Source organism: Lutjanus erythropterus, chromosome 17 (genome assembly GCF_056507025.1).
Source record: "Lutjanus erythropterus isolate fLutEry1 chromosome 17, fLutEry1.hap2, whole genome shotgun sequence".
Lineage (NCBI taxonomy): Eukaryota > Metazoa > Chordata > Actinopteri > Lutjaniformes > Lutjanidae > Lutjanus > Lutjanus erythropterus.
In genome coordinates, this window is record NC_139333.1 from 12,791,213 (window position 1) to 12,813,378 (window position 22,166).

Below are 22,166 nucleotides of genomic sequence, written 5' to 3' on the forward strand. Positions count from 1 at the left end.
TCGTGGAAAGCACGTCGTAGTCCAACACACATGCGCATGCGCACATCTTTGTTTGATCATGTGACCTGTCACCTGACGTCCGAGCCAAAGAATAGGAAATGTAGCTAGAAAATAGCCGAAAAACCGCACGTAGTCACTGAAAAATTAGCCATGGACTGTTTGTGCAATGGAATTAATAATTTATTATGGTTGTGGATGATTTGTGCGTCTGTTTTCAGTAAGTGTTTATATACTCATCGGAGTGCATCCTGTTTTACTTCATTAATGCCAAAGCATATGCGCCACATTATGTTGTAATGGTGTGTGTTAATTGTTTTTTTTACGTAGCAAACCATGGGTTCGCCGGTAAAATGAAGATAGTCGAGGAGCCAAACACATTTGGGTACATTAAGATAAAACATATCAGACTGTTACAATGTGCACCTTGTCGACATTAATTAGACTCTGTCTGACTCATCCTCTGTGTTTCTGTCTAGGTTGAACAATCCCTTTCTGGCTCAGGGAAGCAGACTACAGCCTAAAGTGACCCCATCTCCAGTGTCTGGTAAATTGTTTCACATAATTTATACCCTATATTATATTTAATCCTGTGTTTAGATGTCTTCCTCTATTGTTTAAAATTAATTTTGAATTAGTCAATCTTTTTTCCCCAAAACGTCTTTTATTCAATGATCATAACAGGATAATAAAAGAAAGAAGCCAACAACTAATGACAAACGAAAAACAAAAAGAAAAGGGGTACATACATGTTTAAATTAAAAAGAATTTTGTAAAGGATTATACATGGCCATAGTCCTGATGATCTGCTGATTTGTCAGTCCTGTTGGTGTTTCAAAGTACAGTCTCATTCCATACTTGCATTTTGCATTTTTGGATCTAAAACTTACAGTATAAAAGTAGAGGATAAAAACTGAATTAATGACTTTTATTTTTTGATCATTTTTCCCATAAGAAAGAATAACATATTTTTTCTGTAAATTAATCTTAATCCCACATATCAAAAACAAGTTAACCATAAATTAAGAATAATTTAAATTAGACGCATTCACAAAAGTAATGTACAGGTGATTCTGTGCCAGAATTACAGAATACACAGGATTCAGAAAGAGTATTTGTATTTATTTATTTTACCTGTGTTTGAATGTTAGTAGGGAGAAAAGGTAAACAATTGATGTTTACTGAAAGTGATCACAGCATTTTCTGTTGATTAACCACTCACTGAATTCTCTTAATTACATCAACACTAATGTCTTCTTCAAGGCCCTGCGCATTTTCATCGGCTCACTGGAAAGTGCTTCAGTCTCACAGAGTCAACGTAAGTATTTTAAGTCACATCATGTGAAGACAGTTTGTGTTTTTATTCCCTTCCAGCTGATTCTCTACAGTGACCTGTTGTGGATGCTAATTGTTGAACCCATGCCTGTTATCTGGTCATTTTGCAGGTATAAATATGAATTCTGTCCATTTCACAACATCACCCAGCATGAGCAGTCATTTAGATGGAATGCCTACAGTGGGATACTGGGGTAAGATAACGTTACCTTACGTTACCTACCATTACCTTTGTTGCAAATATCAATATGTGAATGATTGACACACAGCCATGTGTGGGTTTAGGATCTGGCAGGAGTGGGAGATAGTAAACAACACTTTCACAGGCATGTGGATGAGAGACGGGGATGCTTGTGGCACCAGAAACAGGGAAACAAAGGTTAGTGGAGTTTTAAATGTCTTAACATATTCTGGTAGTCATTTAACAACATGTATGAGCTTCCATCGGCCTCTTTTTTAATGTCTGTGTCTCTTTTTAAATATAAGACTGATTATGTAACAGTTTAGAGATAATAAATGAAAAACAAAGCAGCAACTACGACTACAACTATGACTACTACGACCTAATATTTAATTAAACACTCAGAAAAAAAAGTTTGGAAGAGTCACTCCAGAGCTATATCCGACAGACAACTCTCTAATCAGCCATTCTCACAATTTGCTGTTTAACACGTTTCTGCAGGTGATTTTTGTCTGCAGTGCAAGCAGCAAGCTTGCTCAAGTGTCAGAGCCCAGTACTTGTGTGTACTCACTAACCTTTGAGACTCCACTTGTTTGCCATCCACATTCTCTTTTAGGTAAGACAAAATCTTAACAGCACAAGTCAGTGATGGTATAAAGCAGTGTTAATAGTGTTTTCTGACCATTTGTATGCTCTCTATTAGTGTACCCGATACTGAATGAGAAGCTGCAGAAGGAATGGGATGAAGCTGAGCAGGCTCGCTATGAAGGTCTTATTACTGAGCAGGTAAAGACCAGTTTGGTTGACAGATAAAACAGTCCGACTGGCTTTATCTCTTGCAAGCTGGTGAAATGCATAGGTCTACTTAAGGTTCTCATAGTGATTTAAACACAGACATATAGTCAATATAGTCCTCATTTATGATTTTTATTCCAGTTTTAGTAATTTATCTAATGGTTTTGTCTAACACACAATGTATGTTTGCTGCAGGGATACAACAATCTTCTGAGGGATATTTTTGAGGATGCTGGTCTCCTGAAAAGCCAAAAAGTGAAGATAAAGCTGCCAGAAGTTACACCTGATACAGGAACACACAACTCTTTACAGAAATGTACAGAGGTGTGTGTATTTATATACCCTTACAAATGATAGCCTACATAATAATGCATAATACAATACTGCTTAAAATGTGGGACAGAAGTATTATTTCTCTTCATATATTTTTTTCATACAGGATTTTCAAAAACAGAGAGAAGAGATTGAGAGACTGCGTGCTCTCCTCACTCAACACAATATTCCTTTTGATTCAAAGCAAAGTAAGTGAACACAACTAGGTTGCCTTCACTAATTCAACTTTTATACAGTATGTAATAACTTGAATAGAATTGTTATGTGCAGTATCTTTGCTCTATGTTGTAGACGAAGCAAAAACCACAGCAAGCGTGACAGTTAAGGATCCACATCTGAGGGGAGACAACGGCCTTTCTGATCCACAGTGAAAGTCTGCCCTCTCCAAATGTGCAGACTGAATAGATCTGAAAATTTTGTTGTCAACATGAGCGACATGGACACTCGCTGGTCTCATTTGTGGATAACAGACTTGTCAGACTTTTTTTTTTTTTTTTTAAGGAGTTATGACGCTCAGCTGGCTCTCTCCAGGACTTTCATCAGAAGGAATCATGTCAATGAATTATATTCTGTAAATATGCTACACATTGAGAAATAAAACATGGTTTTAAGAGAAAATGGAAAGTTGTGAGAGTGGATAAAAAGTTGAATGTTATCAGGTCCCAAGAGGCAGCTACAGGTCAAGACTCAAACCTCAAACCATATTTTTCTCCTGCTCACTTTTTGAAATGGGTGTCTTGTTCCAGGTAAGAGGCACTATGGGAAAATGTCTACAAGAGTTTATTTATCTCTTATGAAATTAATCGCTACCTATTTTGATAATTGATTTATTTTATAACAAAAAACATTTTTCAGTGTCTTAGATATGAATATTTCTGGTATCTTCTCTCTGACTGTAAACCAAATATCTTCAGGTTGTGGACAACACATTTGAGGACATTAACATGGCATCTGGGAAACACTGATCAACATTTTTCACCATTTGACATCTGACACTTTCTGGACCAAACAACCAATCTATCAATCCAGAAAATAACTGACGGATTAATCGATAATGAAAATAATATTTACCTGCATCCCTAGGTACAACATTTGCAATGGTATAACTGAATTTAGAGATGGATGTGAACAGATAAGGCTTTGACAGCAAATTTACCAAACAGGTTGTGATCCAACATGTGACACAGACCCGTTTTTATTGAGTAAAATGCATAATGATGTTATGAAACATGAATTCACATTCTTAACTAAAACAGAAGAAGAGCAAGTTACGCACAAACTTATAGCTCTATAACCAGTGATGACTTTTTGCTTTTTATGAATGGTGTCTTAACTTAAGACATTCAAAATGCCCCAATGTGTTTAATGTGGGGATGTGTTCAATCATGAGAGCTTGAAAATGAACAAATTTGACATCTCCCAACAAAGCATTCTCAGCATCTGGGAATGTAAAAAGATTTTTTTCCTGTGCAAAGTAGAGACTTTCAACTAACTATTTTGACAGTGGTGAAGTGAGACAGTCATGTGGTTTCTGTTGTTAATTATCAGCAGTTAATAAATGTATTTGTTATAGCAATTCATGGTGCATTTTTGTAAATTTGTCTCCCAGGGAGATGCCAAATTTCTCCTCTGGGTCTCTTGGTGTTATTTATGCATGTAGTCTGATACAGTGAGAGTTCTTCTTCAAAATGTATTTGGAATATTAAGTGTACTGCATTTTTGTGTATATGTATACATCCAGGAAGTGATGTTATCATCTTTCACCCACATATAGAGTTTCCTTCCTGAAAAGTCTGTAACCTGAGTTAAGAGTCAAAACATGTCTCTGTAGAGCAGGAGGAAGTCTACACTCTCTCTGATCCTGCAGCTGCTCCTGTACCTACTATATATCTTTCTATAGCATGGAGGAGATTCGAATTAGCAGATGAATACAAATGCACATATATGTAACATAGCTGGAAAGCATTATTGTGATAAGTTAAGTGTAAAATCAAAACATTTATCCATCTTAAACAGCGAGTGGATGAGAGAAGTTATTCTCATCAGTGACTTCACAGATTACGGGGCTTTGACAGGCACAAACATGTCTCAACTACAAACATTCCTGAGACTTTAAACTCCGGCAGTCTCCCAGCTTTCTTTATCATCTTTGGGGATTTACATCTGTCCTCATCTGGGCAATGGACTCTCAATTTCTTACATTTGGAGCTGTAAAGAGTAGTGAAAATCAGCTACAGTGTCATTGGTAACTTATGTATGTTAAGTGTAACTTGTAATAAAAAAAAATAATATACGTTTCATATTTTTTAAAATGTATTTGGTGACTGATTACTCCCGATAACAATGTAATTATGTCCAGAAACAGAGAAGAAAATGAAAAAATGTGAGCAATACTGGTAATTTACTCAAAACTCGTCTTTCCCCAAAGAACAACTCAAAAAAATAAAAAATAAACTACACATAAAACAGCAAGTTTGAAGTCTTTGCTTGAGACCAGGGCAATAATTCAGTCCACTGATCAACAAACACGTTACAGTCTTTTTCTTTTTCATTTCATGCTTTTCTTTGATGGTGGTGGGTTCAAGAGAGCAGCTGGATAACTTCTCTGGCTCTGTGCGCCCTCTGCTGGACAGCTGTGTCCTCTGGTGCTTGTCCTGACTCCTCCACGAGGGCCAAGGCCTTCTGCACCGTGGTGTCTTTGGCTCCCCCTCGCAGCCCCTCCAGGTACTGCAGCAGCACAGAGAACTTCTCATCTGGAATCTGAGAATGAGGATATTAAAAGATCGTTTATAATGGTCTCATGAACAGCTGTGGTCAAACTAAGCTTCTTTAAGTCTGATAAGGTCAAGTTGTTGTGAAAAAGACATTATTAGGTTATGTTTTCTTGGTTAAGGTCAAGTTGTCATAAAGAAGACATCTCAATCGATGTCAACTTTGTATTAAAGATGACATAATTGACCTAAATACACTTAATGACAAGTCAAGCATTTATAAAGACTCATTGAAGTTAATTGCAGGTTATTTAAGTTCATGACATGGTTATTACAGTCTAATGACTCATGCACACCCCCTCAAAGTGTTACCACATATTATAATACTGTGTCCAAAAAATGAGTAAGTAGTTATCTATAGTGAATATGCATTATATTGTATTTCTAAAACAACGTAATTCTAATGAGGACCTTTAAATTTATTTTGAGTGCAATTCATGATTGAAGTTCATACTGCAAGAAATACACAGGTGATGTGAAATTCTGAACTTTTTTAATCAACTTTTTGTAGACTAACCTTTCCATTCTACAAAAGTTTTTTTTAACAGCGCAACCATGGTAAAAACATCAGCCTTTAAAACCATATCGTTATTCTTTCTGAATGGAGATTGCAGCGAGTTGGGTGTAACTCACAGTCTAATCAAACAGGAAGACATAGCTCTGAGCTCAAAATCTCCCTCCCTCTAAACCTCAGCAGAGAAAAAAAAAATCCCCCCATCATCTCATCAGCTCACGCAGGTTTATTTTACCTTTTCTGAGTCAAACATGTGCTGCAGTAACCACGTCTGCCTGGTCTTCTGAAACTTCCACTCTGTATGGTTTTCAGCCCAGCTGCAAAGACAAAAGCAGAGCGAGCTGTAGGTGTGGGCTGCAGTATTACATCAGTGAACTACTGCAAAAAGCAGAGACTGCACATAAATAGAGGGAGTGGAAATTATTAAGAATCATAAGAAATTAGTTTTTGCTTCATACCAGTTTGTTGTTTGAGCTATTATACTCGTTTTCTTTATAGTGCTCACTGTATAGTTGTGTAACAGACAAGAGATAGAAGAGGAATGGTCAGAATCAAAGTCGTCCAAGATGTCCTGAGCTTTTAGACACTAGATCATACATTTCCCACAATGCAACTTTATTACATCTTTCATTACTACAATCCATTGTACCTCAAACTCAGAAAAAAACTCAAGAAAAGTGCAGTGGAAAGGTCATTCAAGTTGGAATTAGAAGTCAGAAACTTGAGTTCGCTGACATGAACACACCTGACATCACAGCAATATGGCACACACACCTTACCTTCTAGTGATGTCAAAAATATCAATACTGAATATTTGAAATATTTTCAATACTCTTTTTGTTCACAGTATAGATACTCTGGTACCACCTACACTCTCTCTTCCCTCTGACAGAGAGCTGACACACACAGCTGCAGTGCCCACCTAGTCCCAGCTCCTCTCACTTACTCACAGTGCTGTGGTCTTGTCACCACTCATCTCATTTAACATATTAGTTGGCATGTTAGTCCATGAAATTCCACAATCGTGACAACACTATTACTTTTCCATTCATTTTTACTATATGTATTGCTTCTCGTGTGACATGCTGTGACAACTTTGTAGTTGGAATTTCCAGTTAGCTGATTTATGCTTGATGTTTAAGTGTGCTTATCTGTCAAATCAGCTGCTGTGGTGATGCTTGTGATGATCAGAGACATACAAACACTAGTTTGCTGAGGGCGTCCATGTTTTCCTGAGCAGAAGCACTGAAACACATTTGGATCAGAAGTCGGGAATGCCGACTCTGAACTATTGACTTCTGATTTGCGATGGATTGCAGCATTACACCCTGCTTGTCTGGAGAACACATATCTTTCAAACTCACTACCTCAAATTTTGCAAGCTTTCTATTTTGTCACAAGCAAATGTGATGTCCCTGATGACAACATCGGTTATTTTGTCAGACTTTAGAAACAAATTTCCCAGACTTGACAGCACTCCTTGTGACCCGTAAACTGAATTTTATAAGTAAAGTCAGTGTGGTTTTGCTTTAACATACAATACAATTCTTTTACCAGGCTCAACCAAACAAAAACAACCTCAACATTTACCAAAGAGCTGAAGATGAAAGACCTCAAAAAGACTCCATAAGATAACTCCCATTTGTTTTGAGGGCTATATTGATTCCCAAATACGTGTTGAACCAACCAATATGTTTTGTTTTAGACTGATGATACTAATTTTAGAGGAGAAAAATTCACTTATTACTGATACGGTGGTCAATATAGTGAATTCTTGAGCTGAAATGAATTCTGGGCCTGGTGACCTTTCCTCTAGATTGTGCACCAAGTTTGCACTGATGATTATGCAAAGTACTCAGACGGCTCCTTTCTTAAACAAATGACTTTACTAAAGAATATTTATATCTCATATAAGTGAATTTTTTTTAACATGTTAAACAATTTAACATATACATAGTCAACCAATTCTAGAAGTGAACACTAAGAAATTAAACGAAAATGAAATAGAAATAAATAGCAAAATAAACATCAGTAGTATGTGTTCGGTATCAGTCGATTGCTGACTCTTTTAAAACTGCAAGTGGATTAGGAGCAGGCTGTAAAACAAGAAGCACAGCTTCATGGCACTAACACCTGCCAGAGACTTCCTCTTGTTCTCATAAATGTCTCCCATTGTGCTACATCTAAATCACTCAAAGCATTGTTTTAAAAAACGTTCTCATATCTGAAAACATACATGTTGCTACAGAGATGATATATATTGCTGCGGCTCTAATTATATTTTGCTGTATATTTTTGCTGTGAAACGTTACCAGAGAAACGCATCATATTTAGTGCTGTCAGAAGAGTTACAGATGGACAGTTTGTGAACCATCTTTGATTTCTGGATCCACATCATGGCTTAAATACCTGAAAAGTAAAGCAGTGTTTTTGAGTTTACTGGTTACATGGATACAGATGTGCGGTTTCTTTGGACCTCTGGTTTCTTACATAAGAGGTGATGACATCATAGGCAGGAGGCGTGCTCCGTACTAAATAAGAGCGTCTCTTACCAGGTGAGGTAATCTAAGGCCTGTTGAGATGCAGTTGGTCCAGATGTTTTCTCTGCGGTCACTCCCTCTGCTTTAAGCCTCTTCTTCTCCTCCTTTTTTAGGATCTTCTTCATCTTCCTCTCCAGGACCCGCGTCTCCTCAGGGCTCAGGTCCTCCTCTCCCTCTAGCTTGTGTGTCCCCTCTGGGCGACGGGGTGGATCTGAAATCTGTCACGCAAAAACAAAACAAAAGGCCTGTAGGAGTTATCTACGTTAGCAGACCTTCCTTTGTAGACCCTTATCATTTTCTGTGTTCGTGTGATTCCATTATCAAACATCCCTAAATAACTCACACTGACTGTGATTGAATGATAAGACAAATGTTAGAACAATAATTCACTTTTTGTGTACATTGAAGGTCATTTCCTGAGAATTTTCAGTTTTCTGGGTCAGTGCAGAACTGATCTTCCTTGTGCCTTAAGACTGGGTTGCACCAGCAAATATTAATTCAACCCTAGTTCTAATCATCATTTAGGAAAACTAGGTTTAAAACAAGTAAATCCAGATTTAAAATTAAGCAGAGTTCTGTTTCACAATTGAAAACTACTCTCAGTTCGGAAATCAAAGTTTAGTGATTTAGATTTTAGAGTTTAATGAAGTGATACGCTTCTGTACTGAAATTAAAACAAATAAAAATGCCAATAAATACATTTTAAAAAGTGTGACCTTTCAGCTGCTCTGTATTCTTTAACAAAATGTCAAATTGTTTACTAGCCAGCTAAAATATTAGTTAGCCTAGTTAGTCTACTCAGGATGGCTTGGCAGAGAAGCTCTAATTTCTCCTTTATGAAAAACCTTTTGGCCAAATTAATGATCTAATATGGCCAAATCATACAGGATTAAAAAACAGACAACAGCACTGTGAGGAAAAAAGTGATTGCCTGGCACCAACTGACGGACTGTTACAGATAAACTGGAATGAAAGAAAGCAGAGATGCATCATAAAACTCAAGTGGGAAGAGTTTATCCCTTTGGAGCAGCTATTTTAAAAGTTAAACCTCCTCAGGTGTAAGTTTAAAGTTAACACTACATCACAGGTCAAATTGAAGTTTAAATTTTTGGTGCAACAGAGTTAAATTTAATACAGATTTAAAGTAAAAAGGTTGGAATATAATGTTTACATTGCAACATAAAGCTAAGTTAAACAATGATTTCATCAGTTTATGAATCTTTGTTGATACAACCAAGCTTTAATATCTAATGTTTGATATCTGCTGTCTGCAAAACAAATTTGACATTTAGTTGTTCTACAATGAAGAGACAAATGAAAGTGAAATGCACTTTTTTGCTTTGGATCACTTCCTGTTGCTGCAGCTCAGAGGGACGTTTCCTGTATATACAGCTTTATGAGGTCAGCATCACACGCATTTACATTTACTGTGTGGTGAGGTTTATTGTGGTGCACAACATCCCTTCAGCGCTGCGTCTGACTTGCTCACACTTATTCATACCACACAGTTGCACTGTTTAAAAATAACCACCTGTTTAGTCAGGTTTTATTGCCAAATCATACATGGGAGAGTGAAAAAAAAACAGGTGTTATGTGAGTGAAATTTGAATCGAAACAAAAATTGGATTTCAGTTTCATGACTGAAACATTGCTAGGAGACAACACTCCCACAGAGAAAAGAAGAGGAAATATTTTCACTCTGTAACAAGGTGAAACTGGTTATCTATCAATTCTTCTGCAGAATAAATGACTTATTCTACACAGAACCATATTAACGCCATTTCACTGCTGCAGCCAGAAACCACAGCACAACTTAAAGACTGCATTTAACTCTCAGGGGAAGTTAAACAAGGGACGCAGTATGCTCTCTGATTTAACGGACCTCACTCTGCACAGTGATGATGAAAAAAAAAGAGGGAGGGGAGGAAAAGATTTTGATCACATGGCCACGAAGTCACTCTGAAAGTATGCTGGCGGGGTATCGCCCACAGACATATAAAAGTCCCTCACAGTGAGCGATCGTGTCCATGCAACGAGCATCATTTTCAGAGGTTTGAGTCGATCAGCAGCCTCGGGCTGGTGGATACAAAACAGAAGAGGAGCGGGTGACGACGGCAGAAAATGGTAAGTGGAAACATGTGTTTTTACTGAGCAGGCAGTTCCTCAAAGGGGAACAGACAAAGAGTGGCCAAAAGGGACATATGGTTTCAGAAATGATTTTAGAAAACACAAGTTTTTTTTAAATTAAAAATAGTCAGTGTTAGAGATCTATAATGACAGCTTCCAGTTACGTTCACATTTTAGCTCAACGATGAGTTCATTTAGGAAGGAAATGCACTATATGTTGTAAGAGTATGTTCCTGTGGAAAAACCATTAAATGATTCACAGCTGAGCAACGGTAAACACTGTTTAAAATGTACTGAAACAGCTGATAAATGAGTTAAAAACTCAAACAAAGTTGCTCTTAACTATGTATTTTACTTGTTTGTTTTTTTTTGCACTGAAAGAGCAGCTGGTTTACAGACAGCAGGTGATAAATACTTATCTGAACTTTGAAAGTCCAGGCATTTTACCCAAAAGTGAGCTAACCTCAACCTAAATTGGAACATAAATAAACTCAATCATTTTTGTGTCCTCAATTTGTTCTGAATGAGAAAAAAGCCTCAAGGAATCATATGAAGGGAATGTTTTGAAAACTGTGTAAAATGACCCTACCAAAAGTGCCTGTTCAGTGCAGACATTTTGAGGGGAAAAAAAAAGAGGTGAACTTCACACAAATCACCCAAATTATCACGGTTTTCAGTATTATCATGGTATTGTTAGAATGTGTTGAAATTGTTCAGAAGTACTGATAAACAAAATCCTTTCACCAAGTTTTATATTAAAAACCTCAACCTCAACCTTTCATCATGAAACTGACTATCTTTTCATCCCTTGTCGGCAATGATGAGCACAAACTTAAACATAAGTAAACAGAACTAATTCTGCACGGCCAGTATCAGGGATCAGCTGCCCGCAGGAACATCTCAGTTAAAAACATCAACATAAACTTAGACTTTACTGCTCCAAAGAAATAAAAATAAGTAAATAAATAAATAAACAAATACTGCATCCTACTTCATGTCTTGTGTAAAACGCAGTGTCTGGTTAATTGATTGTGGACAGCACTGAACTCTTTGTGTGGACATCAGACAAGATGACATACATTTTTTTTTAACATGAGCAGCAATGGGAAATTGTGGCATCACTAATCTCAGAATTTTCAGTACTTCCCCCTACTTGGATTTCTTAAAACTTTTCATATGTTATACATGCCATATTTATTAGACTAGAGCAGTTGTTGTATTGTTGTGAGCTCATGTTGTATAATGTCTGTACTATGATGGGTGGAAATGTTTGACATGTGTCTTCTCTTTTCACTTCCAGTTTAATCAAAGCCTGAACGTGTCCACCACTGAGGCCAGCACCACACCTCCTTTTAGTAACGCCTCCACCATCATATACACCTCCACTTTGACAACCTCCTTCAATGTTGGCGATGTCACTGCAGCCAATGACATAACCTCCAGAGCAAACTATGTGTACAGTTTCTTGGCAGCACTGGGATTCACTGCCGCCTGTTTCCTGCTCTACAGCTTCATCCAGACCTACAGAGCCCAGAGACAGCTGGCCTTGCTCGACTGCCTCCTTTGGGCCTTTTGTGGCTTCCAGCTGCTGCTCCTGTTCCTCTCCCTCCACGCCGTGGCCTACAGACCTGCCTACCTGCAGACCACAGGCCTGGGCTGTGCTGCTCTCTCCTTCGCCATCAACACAGCTTCTCTGTGTGGCCTGTTGATCTTAGTGCTGATGGCTTATGTCCTAACTCTGGATCCGCCTTCCCACGCCCTGCTGAGGAGGCCTGGGGTCTGTGTGGCTCTGGTGATCCTGATCCCTGTCCTGATTTCTTTGCTGCTGGCTGGGTTGCGTGGACCCCATGAAGATCTGAACAAAGTGGTCGTTTGTTTTATGGATCTGGTCAGTGCTGGCGTTTCGTACGCAGCTGCGAGGTTGTGTTTGGTCTTTTTGATTCCATACATCTTCCAAGTGGGACTTCTGATAGGTGGCTGTGTCCGACAGTGGAAATCTAAAGGACGCTTCCTGTCCGGCTCTGAGGAGGGGCCTGTGTTCCTGACAGTCACCATGGTTGTGTTTTTCTGCCAGCTCTATTACAGCGTGGCGCTGGTGAGAGGAGCACAACTGAAGACGAAGGTTCTGACCCATAGGGAGCGAGCGCTTCTTAGCGTGGCTGAGTTTGTGCTCTTCTCAGGGAGCAGTGTCAGCCTGCTGCTGGTGCTGTTCATGCACAGGCCATGTCGAGAGAGTCTCCGCGGAGTGTTTAGGCAGCTGAGGGACTGCTGTCGAGGTCCGGGGCGCCAGCAGCCCAACAGAAACATCATAGCTCCCCACATTGAGATCACAGAAACCCTGCAGGACATCGAGTCATAGAGGACAAAAACTCTCATCTATGACAACAGAGCTCCTCTGATGCATCAAAATTAAGACTGCTGAGATCTGATGTATTAGAAATATTCTTATGCTAACTTTTTACATGCTTTTGCTGTTTGTATTTTTTCTTGACAATGCAAATGCTTTTACATGCATGCATTCTCCTTTTTAGTGTCTCAAGTGACTAAAAGTTTGCAAAAATATTTTTCAAATTTCATTTCTTTTGTACATTTTTATTTTACAAAAAATAAATATTTTAGTGTACATCTTCAGAATTGTGCAACATGTTGGCAGAGTCCTGGTTGTTGCTATAATAACAATATGTTAATTATTCGTGCCAGGCATAAGTGTGTGTGTGTGTGTGGGGGGGGGGGGGGTGTGAGTAATCAACAAACCTGAAGCTTGTCTGTTGCTTATCTGGAATACTACTGGATCAATCACCGTAATTCTTTAGTGCACATTTATGAATGTGTACTGAAGGACCTCTGTGATTCAGAATTTTTGAAAAAAAAACAAAACAAAACAACTTAAAAAAAAAAAAAAAAAAAGGTTTTATGGCTCCATGCAGGTGATGGCCATGACCAGGGGCATTATGTTTTCAAGTCATTGCATTCTTATGAACATCATATCTCAACAACAACTAGAGGAAATTTCTTGAAATTTGGCACAAACGACCACTTGGACTCATACATGAAACGATTGGACTTTGGTAGTCAAAGGTCAAGATCACAACAACATTTAATACTTTTTAAAAATTTAAGTTAAAATCCTTCATAGTTACAGGTCTATATAATGGTTAGATACATAATAAATTCCTTCAAACTCTTCAATACTGCTAGAGGCCATTTCAGTTAGAGACAACTTATGTGGACTAATGTTGGTGGAATTTTGCAAATCTCCACTGCTTGCATGTGGCAGTTGTGTTGGCATTGCAGTAGGTGCTTCGCCATCTGTTGCCCGGCATGGAGCTTCATTCTACTAAGCGATCTTCAAGCTAGAGCTGCAACAATTCATCAATTAATTAATCAAAAGGAAATAAGATTACAACTATTTTTTTTATAATCGATTAAACTTTTCAGTCATTTTTCAAGTAACGATGTCAAACATTTCCTCCAGCTTCTTAAATGTAAGGATTTACTGATTTTCCTTGTCATTCATGAGAGTAAATGAAGAGACTTTGGGTTTTGGGCTATTGGTTGGACAAAAGAAGCATTCTGAAGACATCACGTTGGGCTCTGGGAAATTGTAATGACTATATTTCACATTTTTTTGGACATTTAAAGACTAACCAATTAATCAGGAAAATAATCAGCTGATTAATCATAATAAAAATCATTGGTTGCAACCCTGATGTTTATATTTATTTTAACAAATAAAGAACTATGAATACATGTTAAAAAGGACTTAAAAAGTTAAAAAGTATGTCAGTTTTATATGTCTAGAACCTGCTCATAAACACACCTCTTTTAGTGGGAAATGGTCTCTGTTTGCATTAACATGGTTTGCACAAAAGCCCATTGAGACAAAATGCCTGGAAAAACCTCTGTAATTCCCTGAATGCCACATAGGAAACATTTACTAAAGGAAAATAAAAGCCAGATCCAGTTTATTCCAGCAGTGTCAATATTCTTCATGTCATTAGTTTTAAAGCCATTCAGGAACCAAAACAAGCCACAAACAAGCGACATCCTATATGAACTTTCCAGCTCCTTTCAAGAAACTGATGGGCACCAGTTCTAGGAATAGCTGAGCTGCATGGATCATATGTTGCGTCTGTGCCAACACAAAGTGGCACAAAACCACGGACCCGTAGGAAAATTAATACAGCTGCCGTGTTACATAAGATGTTGGCATCATGTGAAATGTCAGACCTCATTCACACAGTATAAAAACATAGTAGCAATATGTTAAGATCTAATATTTGTCACAAAATTGTTTAAATACAAAATTTGATGTGTTACAACAGTAATGTGGAAAATCTATAGTCTCAAGCAGGTGCACATAAACCAAAATAAAAAGATAAATAAGGTGAGTTTTTTTAATGTTGAACAGTCTGAAGCAGGAAAAAAACAGAAGTGAGGCTAGCCCTGCCCTTCATCTTGTTTTGTGTAAATATACTGTAAGTCTGACTTCATTAAAAGTCCCCTGACTCCCATATTTATATATTTTAACATTATACAATCATGGTACTTCAATGCCAGCATTGAAAAGCTGGCTCCATGTTCTAACTTGGCATAATTATTTATGCAACAAAATAATTCCATTATCAAGATAAATATGCAACGCTCAATATTACTGATTACTACGTTACTAATAAACTGAAATGAAGCTGTGACCAAAAATGTTTTCATGTTTGCCTAAAAAAAAGTGTGTGTGTGTGTGTGTGTGTGTGTGTGTGTGTGTGTTTGTGTGTGTGTTTCTGCACTGAGCATTTGTAAGTGGTGGGTGGCACCACAACACGTCTCTAGATTTTAGATACTCACTGTCATACCTGCTTTCATAATCACCACCGTAAGGACAAGGATGATTAGAAGGACCACTATGGAGTGCAACAAAACTTAACTTTAAGGTACGTTTAAGCTATTCTTATATTAATGTCAACATATATATCACAGATTAAATTACTTCAAAGCTTCCTGATTTATTGTGTCTTATAGTTTTCAAATGAAAACTGGGTCATTCATTTGACCAGCTGCTGTATAAATAAAGACACATTTTTATGCCTTTATAGCTTTTAGAATTTAGCCATTAAATTAATTTAAACATGTTGATCATCATTTCAACATTTTGAGTCATTTTTTGAGAAAAAGTGTACAGATAAAATGTGTCAGTGGACTGTGAGACAGTGAACTGGATACCTTTGTGGACAAAATAAGACATTTAAGCACCCTGGCATTTGGGAAACAGTGATCAACATTTTTCACTTTTTTCTGACAGTTTATGGAACGAAAAACTAATCGATTAATAGTTCTTATGCTACAACTGTAGTACAAGAACTATTACAATTTTCAAAACATTTTTGGGGCTTGTTCCTTGGGCTTTATGCTTTTGATAGTTGGCAATAAATAAATTACAAAGAAAAGCAGTAAATCGATGCATTTAAGAAGCTTGAACCAGCATTTTTTTTTTTTACATTTTTGCTTTAAGAAATGACTGAAACGACTAATCAGTAATCAAAATAGTTGGAAACTAATTTTCTTTTGATCAACTAATAGTAACCACCAACCAATATACAGTATATTCAATTTAAAATATTTTGTCATTCATTGACAATGTACACATACGTAATTTTGGCCTCCACAGATTTGTTTATTCACACTAAATCTAAGTCTTGAGAAGCTGAAAACAAACTGTTGACTTATTGCACTTCTTATTTCTGTCTAGAGCAGAGTGGCCATCAACTCCACTGAACATCCCAGAAGGCCACGGTGCAGAAAGAGAAAACAGATGGCACCACAGACTCAACATGGGCTTAAAACCTGTGCAAAACTAAGAACAATGACAACTTACCACAAGATCAACACAAAAGTGGAATAGGGACATGACCATGTACATGAACTACAGAGTCATCACTGAGTCTAACTCGACTGTTCAGCTGAATGACACACACACGGCTGTTGTCTCTGATTTTCTGCAGGGGGCTTCAGAGACCCATGAGCATTATATCATCAGCCTCTTCCTCTCTGGCCTCTACACAATATTCCTGTTCCCTGTTGGCTTCATAGGGAACATCCTCATCTTAGTGGTCAACCTGGACCACAGGGGCCGCCTGTCAGCCCCGGACCTCTACTTTGTGAACCTGGCCGTGGCTGACCTTACCCTCGTGGCTGACTCTCTGATTGAGGTGTTCAACCTAAAGAAGGGTTACTACGACATGGCCGGCCTCTGCACCTTCATGAACCTCTTCCAGCAGGCCAACATGTACAGCAGCGTATTCTTCTTAACCTGGATGAGCTTTGACCGTTTCGTCGCACTGACTGGCTTCATGGGGCGCCGTATGCCACGCGCACGCCTCAGCTGCTGCCTGATCTGGGTGTCCTCGTCTTTGTTCACCGTGCTTCCTTTCGCGATAGCTCAGGGACAGCATGCTGGTGAGCTCCACTTCTGCTTCGCCAACGTCACACAGATCCAGTGGCTCGAGGTGATGCTGGGTTTCCTGCTGCCTTTCTGTATCTTGGGTCAATGTTACTGGAGAATAGCTCAGGTTCTGCAGCGGAGTCAGAAGGAGCAAGGCGACCCACACCAGAGGCCTCGCAGGCAGAAAGCCCTGCGGATGATCTCAGCAGCGGTGCTCGTCTTCTTCCTCTGCTGCCTCCCAGAGAATGTGTTTATAAGTGTTCACCTTCTGCGAGGGGACACAGGCGGTGGCACGCTGTGGCAGGACTACCCCCTGACAGGTCATGCTGTCAGGCTGGCGGCCTTCTCTAACAGCTGCCTGAACCCGCTCATCTACAGCTTCCTTGGAGAGACATTTCAGGAGAAACTCAAGCTTTTTCTTCAGCAGAAGAGCAGATGGGTCAAACTGCACAGGTCAGCCTCAGAAAAGTCCATCTATTTACCAGCTGCAAGCACGTGTGACAGACCAACCCAGTCCACACATTTAAGGGCTAACATCCTTCCACAAACTGATGCACTTCCCACAAATAAAAAACAACTGCACACAGCAGGTCACACAGACAATAGATAACAACATCTATCCAGCAAGGACTCCAACTGCTGTTGAAACTTGACTTGACTACAAGGGAGTCTTAATGAATGTTTGACTGTAGTCATTAAGTTTAATTTGGTTAGTTATGTCATTTTAATGCAAAGTTGACATTGTTTGAAATGTCTTTAACATTAATCAAGCCAATAATGTCTTTGTTATGACAACTTAAGAGTCAAGACAACAGAAACTGCCATGACAACTTGACATAATCAAACTTGAGGAAACTGTTCAGCTTCTCTTTTTTTTTTTAACATGAAATTATTACCACGGTCAAACACAACCTCCACAACCAGACCTACAGAGGCCAGTTTGGTAACAACGAATACAGTACATACATACAGTACCCAGGTGATTTTCTTGCTGAGGTTTGACTCCTGGCACACCAGGACTGAGTCAGCTCATTAGGCAGCTCGCTTGTTGTTGTTATCTGACATCTCAAACATTGTCAACTTGGGATTAAAAATGGCATAATTGACTGAATGACAATTAAAGGCATCAATCATAAACATTCAAAGAGACTCCTTCATGTTCATGACAGGTGTAATGACAGTCTTATTTGAGCCACTTCAAATTAAGTGTTTATGTTATATTATTCAAAAGCCAACATTATTACCTCAGTTTGCACTGTCTTCTGTGTTTCCTCAGCCATTTGTTTCTTTTTGCGTTTCTTTTCCTTTTTCCTATTTTTATCATTTGATGTGATGGTCGCATCAGGAATCTGTACTGGAGCCTCCTGAAATAAACAAACAAACATTAATTACTTTTTTATATCGTTTTCAGGTTGTGTTATATAATAAAACAGGTATAGGTACAAGTGATTTTGCTACTCACCTCCACTTCCATCCTTTTCCTTTTCTTTTTTACTTTAGTGTCCATGATTTCTTCCTCGTGAAACTCGCTGGCAACTGAATTCAGCTTCTTCTTTTTAGACGGATTCGTGCCTGGTTTCAAAGATTTGTCTTTGGCCATGGGTTAAGTTACTCCTACACACAAATACATATACATGTATTAAAGAACAGATACACAGACACACTGCATGTAAATGGACACACAATAATAATCTGTGTGTGTGTTTTATTGTGAATTATCTTCCGTATAAAACATCTCCTAACACTCACACAGAGAAGTAAAACAATATATTGACCTCATGTACAATTTAATATGAATTCTAAAATAATGTATGTATAACTGCATGGAAATCTCTTTATTCCCAACTTTATACTGTTATTACAGGTAGCCTGATATCCCCATGGACATGGTTAACAACAGGAATATGCTCGATTTCACTAGAAAATGTTAACAGTTTTTACAGACCGAAACACAAATGTTACGCTACGCACCATGGTTTCTACGACCGCCACATTAAAATCCTGTAAACACTAAAACATAATCACAGACCGAACATTTATTTAGTCACATTGTTCTTATACTCACATTAACTTACTTAAACGGCGAAAAAACGTGCAGAAGTCGGCACACAACAAGCATGGGAACTCAACCAGGAAGTGATGTCGCCAAGGAGAGACGTGATTGGACGGATATCTTTCTTTGTTTTCTGATTGGTCGACGGCTGTAACTGCTTCAAAGACCCTCGTAGCGTTAAAATATTTAACTGAACATCAGATTTAATGCAGGATACTGTGTAAAAATATAAAGCTGCTGGTACTAATGACTGAAATTACACTAAATACTGTAGTCCTATATGCTTCTCAAGACAAAACATGGTATAAAATTGTGGTTCAAAGTTAATTTTTGACCTTGGTAACAGCATTTGATGAAAAAGGATAAAATGGAAATTTAACATCTACATTTTCATAACAACTGGGCAATAACTCTGAACTTTAAAAACTATTTTTCTCTCTTTATCAAACATTATGAACATGAAATGGACATTTTTGTACAATTAAATAATCTAATGTTTGAGAAAAAAAAACACACATATACATACATCAGTTAAATATTATGTACGATAAAATATGAAAAAACAAACAAATTAAATATAAAATGAAATAAAGCATCTAACTGGGCAAACTATCCAAAGTGTAATATATAATAATATAGAACAGCCACTACATGGACTTTAGTTAAGAATATTATGCCACACCCACAAATAAACTATTCTGTCAAAAAGACTTTTAATCTTCACCTAATGTTAATAATAAAAGCTTAACATTGTGATAATGATATTTTGAATGAAATAGCATGACCGATCGTGTGGCGTGGATATGTCTTAAAGGGAACCCTTGATATGCAAAACTCTCGCGAGACTTGTATCCGTTGTGCACATTTTAGAAACTATGTTTGATAACTTGGCAAGGCTTTGCATAGGATCTAGGTAGGTTTAGGGACATAAAACCCTTGGTTATCATCGGGGAAATCATCGGGATCGTGATTGAGGTTAAAATGTTAACTATCACGAGATCTTTCACGGGTCTCGGGTTCCCTTCTAAGCAACATTTTCCTGACGAGTGGAACGGTCCGAAACAGCGGTTCATCGGCGTCATCGGACGGAATTCAAGGTTGCACAACGATGTGTTACATGACCTAACCAAGGTGCGTTTGATAAGTAAACCCACGGTTTCTTTGACCCAATGTTGTGTGTCCTAAAATGACCAGCTGTCCGAGATGTCTACAACAGTAAGACGAATTTTCAACGGTCTGCCACGCGCTGCTTTCAGTCAGAGGATATTTAATCATAAGGGTTCATCGACCGTGAGGTGAGTGTGTGAATCTGTGTTAAGCAGAACAGAAACTGTTGACTCTGTATCCTAGTGTGGTTCAATATCTGCTTTTAAACTGTAGTAAGTGTTACACCCAGTTTTGTCAGCTCATATGTAATTAAAGCTTTGTTGTCACGGTGAATATTTGTTTGATTATTGTGACAGTCACACGCTTTGCTCTGTTAACCAAAAATCCTGACTCCATGGATACAAGTAGAGTCACATGTTTTGATATCCATTCATGCAAAGTCCTGTGAGCAGATGACTAATTTTTCATTATGTATTGGTCAATATATGTGACATAAGATAAGACTGATTCATATGTAGGCCTGGTCGATTCATCAGTCTGAGCCTAGGAAATAAGTTCTGTTTTAAGGCTGATCTGTACATGCTCAGATTTTGTGTCTCATTGCAAACTAATCACTATCATAAATCCACTTTACATAGTATAGCAAGAAATATTCAGCTCCATTGCTTAATTAAGAGTTATAAGAATGGAAAAAATAATAATTCAATGAAGGTACAAAAATACTGACAGAGAAATATACTTAAAGTGAAATGCTAAATTACAGTTGAGTAGAGTTTACTGTGGTAGTAGGTCATTCTAACAACTTTATGTACCTTGTGAGGCAGTTTGTATTCTTTCAATAAACTTGGTTTTGGTTTTGTGTCTAAATTTGTGAAGTCAAGTCTCCAAAATACAAATACTAAAGTGAAGTACAAGTACATCATAAGCATTCAGTATATAACTACAGCACTTAAGTAAACGTGGAAAGTTACTTTCCCTTTAGTCAGTCAGTCTTAAGTGATGTATTTTTATTCTTCTCCATCAGCAGACTGAACAGTGTGCGGTCCCTCGCACTGAGCTCTCAGAGGCCAGCCAAATCCACAGATGAGGAAAAGAAGGTGAACAATGAGCCCATCAAGTTCACCACCAGTAAAGCCAGTCACAAAACCTGGAAGGTTGAACGTTCCATGGGGAGTCAGTACCAGCGGCCCTGGTGGAAGGTCCTCCCCATCAGCCTCTTTGGCGTCGGCTTCCTCCTGTGGTGTGCACTGAGAGGCGAGTCAGAAATCGACGAAAAGCTGGAGCAGCATTTGTTCAAGCATTTACCGGGCTTGCTTTCAGATGAAGAGGAGGAGCAAAATAAATCAAGTTAACAAATGTGGGACTTTGGTTGTATATATTTCAGGCTATATTTATTGTGAAATGTGTCTCTGTAGTATTTGTGGCTGTGGCACCAATTCATTGCTCTAACATCGCTGCAGATGTAGTAGTGAAGCCGTCCTGTGCTATGGAAACTCATGATTCTTTTTTTCAGTAAAGAATGAACAACAGAATGTTTTATTTAGACCATACATTGCCTTTTTAGTTGAGTGTTTGTTTGACCTAAACATATAAATTAAAATGCCCTGATTCAAGCCACCGACTTTGGGTTTGGCCTGTCTTTCTACTATTGATGTACTCAGTTACAAGTTATTTTTATTTACCTCAAGTTTCTCTGTGCATACTGTGTCCATTTACCAGTTTTATCTGTTAGAACAGATGTATTTCAAGCAAGAGGGACTTTATCACCAAGTTAACTTAAGGGGTGTTTTGTCAAATTGAGGAGGTGACCCTTGATGCTTCCATAATGGCTCAGTGTTATCTCCACTTGAATCAAACTGTTTACACAAGTTTGAAAGATGGGTATTAACACAGGGTTTCTGCAGGCTTCATCAACTTTAAGATGACCATTATGACTACAGTTAAAGATGTGAAACCTTTTCATAAAAATCAATGTAT

The 22,166-nt window shown here is 38.1% G+C and overlaps 4 protein-coding genes and 1 pseudogene across 9 annotated transcripts; 4 read left to right on the forward strand and 1 right to left on the reverse strand.

The window, feature by feature from the left end:
- Positions 1 to 60: 60 nt before the first annotated feature.
- On the forward strand, positions 61 to 3,259 carry gnptg (N-acetylglucosamine-1-phosphate transferase subunit gamma). Of its 3 annotated transcripts, none has more exons than XM_084740045.1 (11): positions 63 to 217; positions 328 to 382; positions 477 to 544; positions 1,261 to 1,315; positions 1,443 to 1,526; positions 1,618 to 1,711; positions 2,015 to 2,129; positions 2,217 to 2,299; positions 2,504 to 2,632; positions 2,748 to 2,829; positions 2,912 to 3,259. In XM_084740045.1, the coding sequence occupies exons 1-11, from the start codon at positions 151 to 153 to the stop codon at positions 3,010 to 3,012; spliced, it is 933 nt and encodes a 310-aa protein (XP_084596171.1). In that variant the 5' UTR covers positions 63 to 150; the 3' UTR covers positions 3,013 to 3,259. The 3 variants fall into 3 exon arrangements, with proteins under 3 accessions (XP_084596173.1, XP_084596171.1, XP_084596172.1); XM_084740046.1 differs by having other exon boundaries at positions 2,933 to 3,259; XM_084740047.1 differs by lacking the exon at positions 328 to 382 and having other exon boundaries at positions 61 to 217.
- A 1,827-nt stretch (positions 3,260 to 5,086) lies between these two features.
- On the reverse strand, positions 5,087 to 19,241 carry chlsn (cholesin). 3 transcript variants are annotated; one of them, XM_084741478.1, is made up of 6 exons: positions 19,095 to 19,241; positions 18,492 to 18,643; positions 18,274 to 18,393; positions 8,479 to 8,684; positions 6,162 to 6,243; positions 5,087 to 5,401 (listed from the first exon to the last, which is right to left on the reverse strand). In XM_084741478.1, exons 2-6 carry the CDS (start codon positions 18,627 to 18,629, stop codon positions 5,222 to 5,224), a joined length of 726 nt encoding a protein of 241 aa, XP_084597604.1. In that variant the 5' UTR covers positions 18,630 to 18,643; positions 19,095 to 19,241; the 3' UTR covers positions 5,087 to 5,221. The 3 variants fall into 3 exon arrangements, with proteins under 3 accessions (XP_084597604.1, XP_084597605.1, XP_084597606.1); XM_084741479.1 differs by having other exon boundaries at positions 19,105 to 19,199; XM_084741480.1 differs by having other exon boundaries at positions 19,001 to 19,120.
- On the forward strand, positions 8,709 to 13,474 carry LOC146311858 (uncharacterized). Its single transcript, XM_084741477.1, has 2 exons — positions 8,709 to 10,590; positions 11,894 to 13,474. The coding sequence occupies exons 1-2, from the start codon at positions 10,588 to 10,590 to the stop codon at positions 12,950 to 12,952; spliced, it is 1,062 nt and encodes a 353-aa protein (XP_084597603.1). The 5' UTR covers positions 8,709 to 10,587; the 3' UTR covers positions 12,953 to 13,474.
- LOC146311859 (G-protein coupled estrogen receptor 1 pseudogene) lies at positions 16,171 to 18,069 on the forward strand (annotated as a pseudogene).
- Positions 19,242 to 20,143: 902 nt separating the features above from the next.
- uqcc4 (ubiquinol-cytochrome c reductase complex assembly factor 4) lies at positions 20,144 to 21,810 on the forward strand. 2 transcript variants are annotated; one of them, XM_084740957.1, is made up of 2 exons: positions 20,144 to 20,377; positions 21,217 to 21,810. In XM_084740957.1, exons 1-2 carry the CDS (start codon positions 20,286 to 20,288, stop codon positions 21,539 to 21,541), a joined length of 417 nt encoding a protein of 138 aa, XP_084597083.1. In that variant the 5' UTR covers positions 20,144 to 20,285; the 3' UTR covers positions 21,542 to 21,810. The 2 variants fall into 2 exon arrangements, with proteins under 2 accessions (XP_084597083.1, XP_084597082.1); XM_084740956.1 differs by having other exon boundaries at positions 20,149 to 20,377; positions 21,214 to 21,810.
- The last annotated feature ends 356 nt before the right edge of the window (positions 21,811 to 22,166 follow it).

Excerpts from the sequence above, each read along its gene's own strand:
- chlsn (XM_084741478.1), bottom strand. The coding sequence starts at position 18,629 with ATGGCCAAAGACAAATCTTTGAAACCAGGCACGAATCCGTCTAAAAAG. Across the intron at positions 8,685-18,273 it reads AGAAGACAGTGCAAACTGAG|ATTTCAGATCCACCCCGTCG; the intron begins GTAATAATGTTG and ends TTTGCGTGACAG. Across the intron at positions 5,402-6,161 it reads ACATGTTTGACTCAGAAAAG|ATTCCAGATGAGAAGTTCTC; the intron begins GTAAAATAAACC and ends CCTCATTCTCAG.
- gnptg (XM_084740045.1), top strand. The coding sequence starts at position 151 with ATGGACTGTTTGTGCAATGGAATTAATAATTTATTATGGTTGTGGATG. Across the intron at positions 1,527-1,617 it reads GCCTACAGTGGGATACTGGG|GATCTGGCAGGAGTGGGAGA; the intron begins GTAAGATAACGT and ends GTGTGGGTTTAG. Across the intron at positions 1,712-2,014 it reads CCAGAAACAGGGAAACAAAG|GTGATTTTTGTCTGCAGTGC; the intron begins GTTAGTGGAGTT and ends ACGTTTCTGCAG.
- uqcc4 (XM_084740956.1), top strand. The coding sequence starts at position 20,286 with ATGTCTACAACAGTAAGACGAATTTTCAACGGTCTGCCACGCGCTGCT. Across the intron at positions 20,378-21,213 it reads AAGGGTTCATCGACCGTGAG|CAGACTGAACAGTGTGCGGT; the intron begins GTGAGTGTGTGA and ends CTTCTCCATCAG.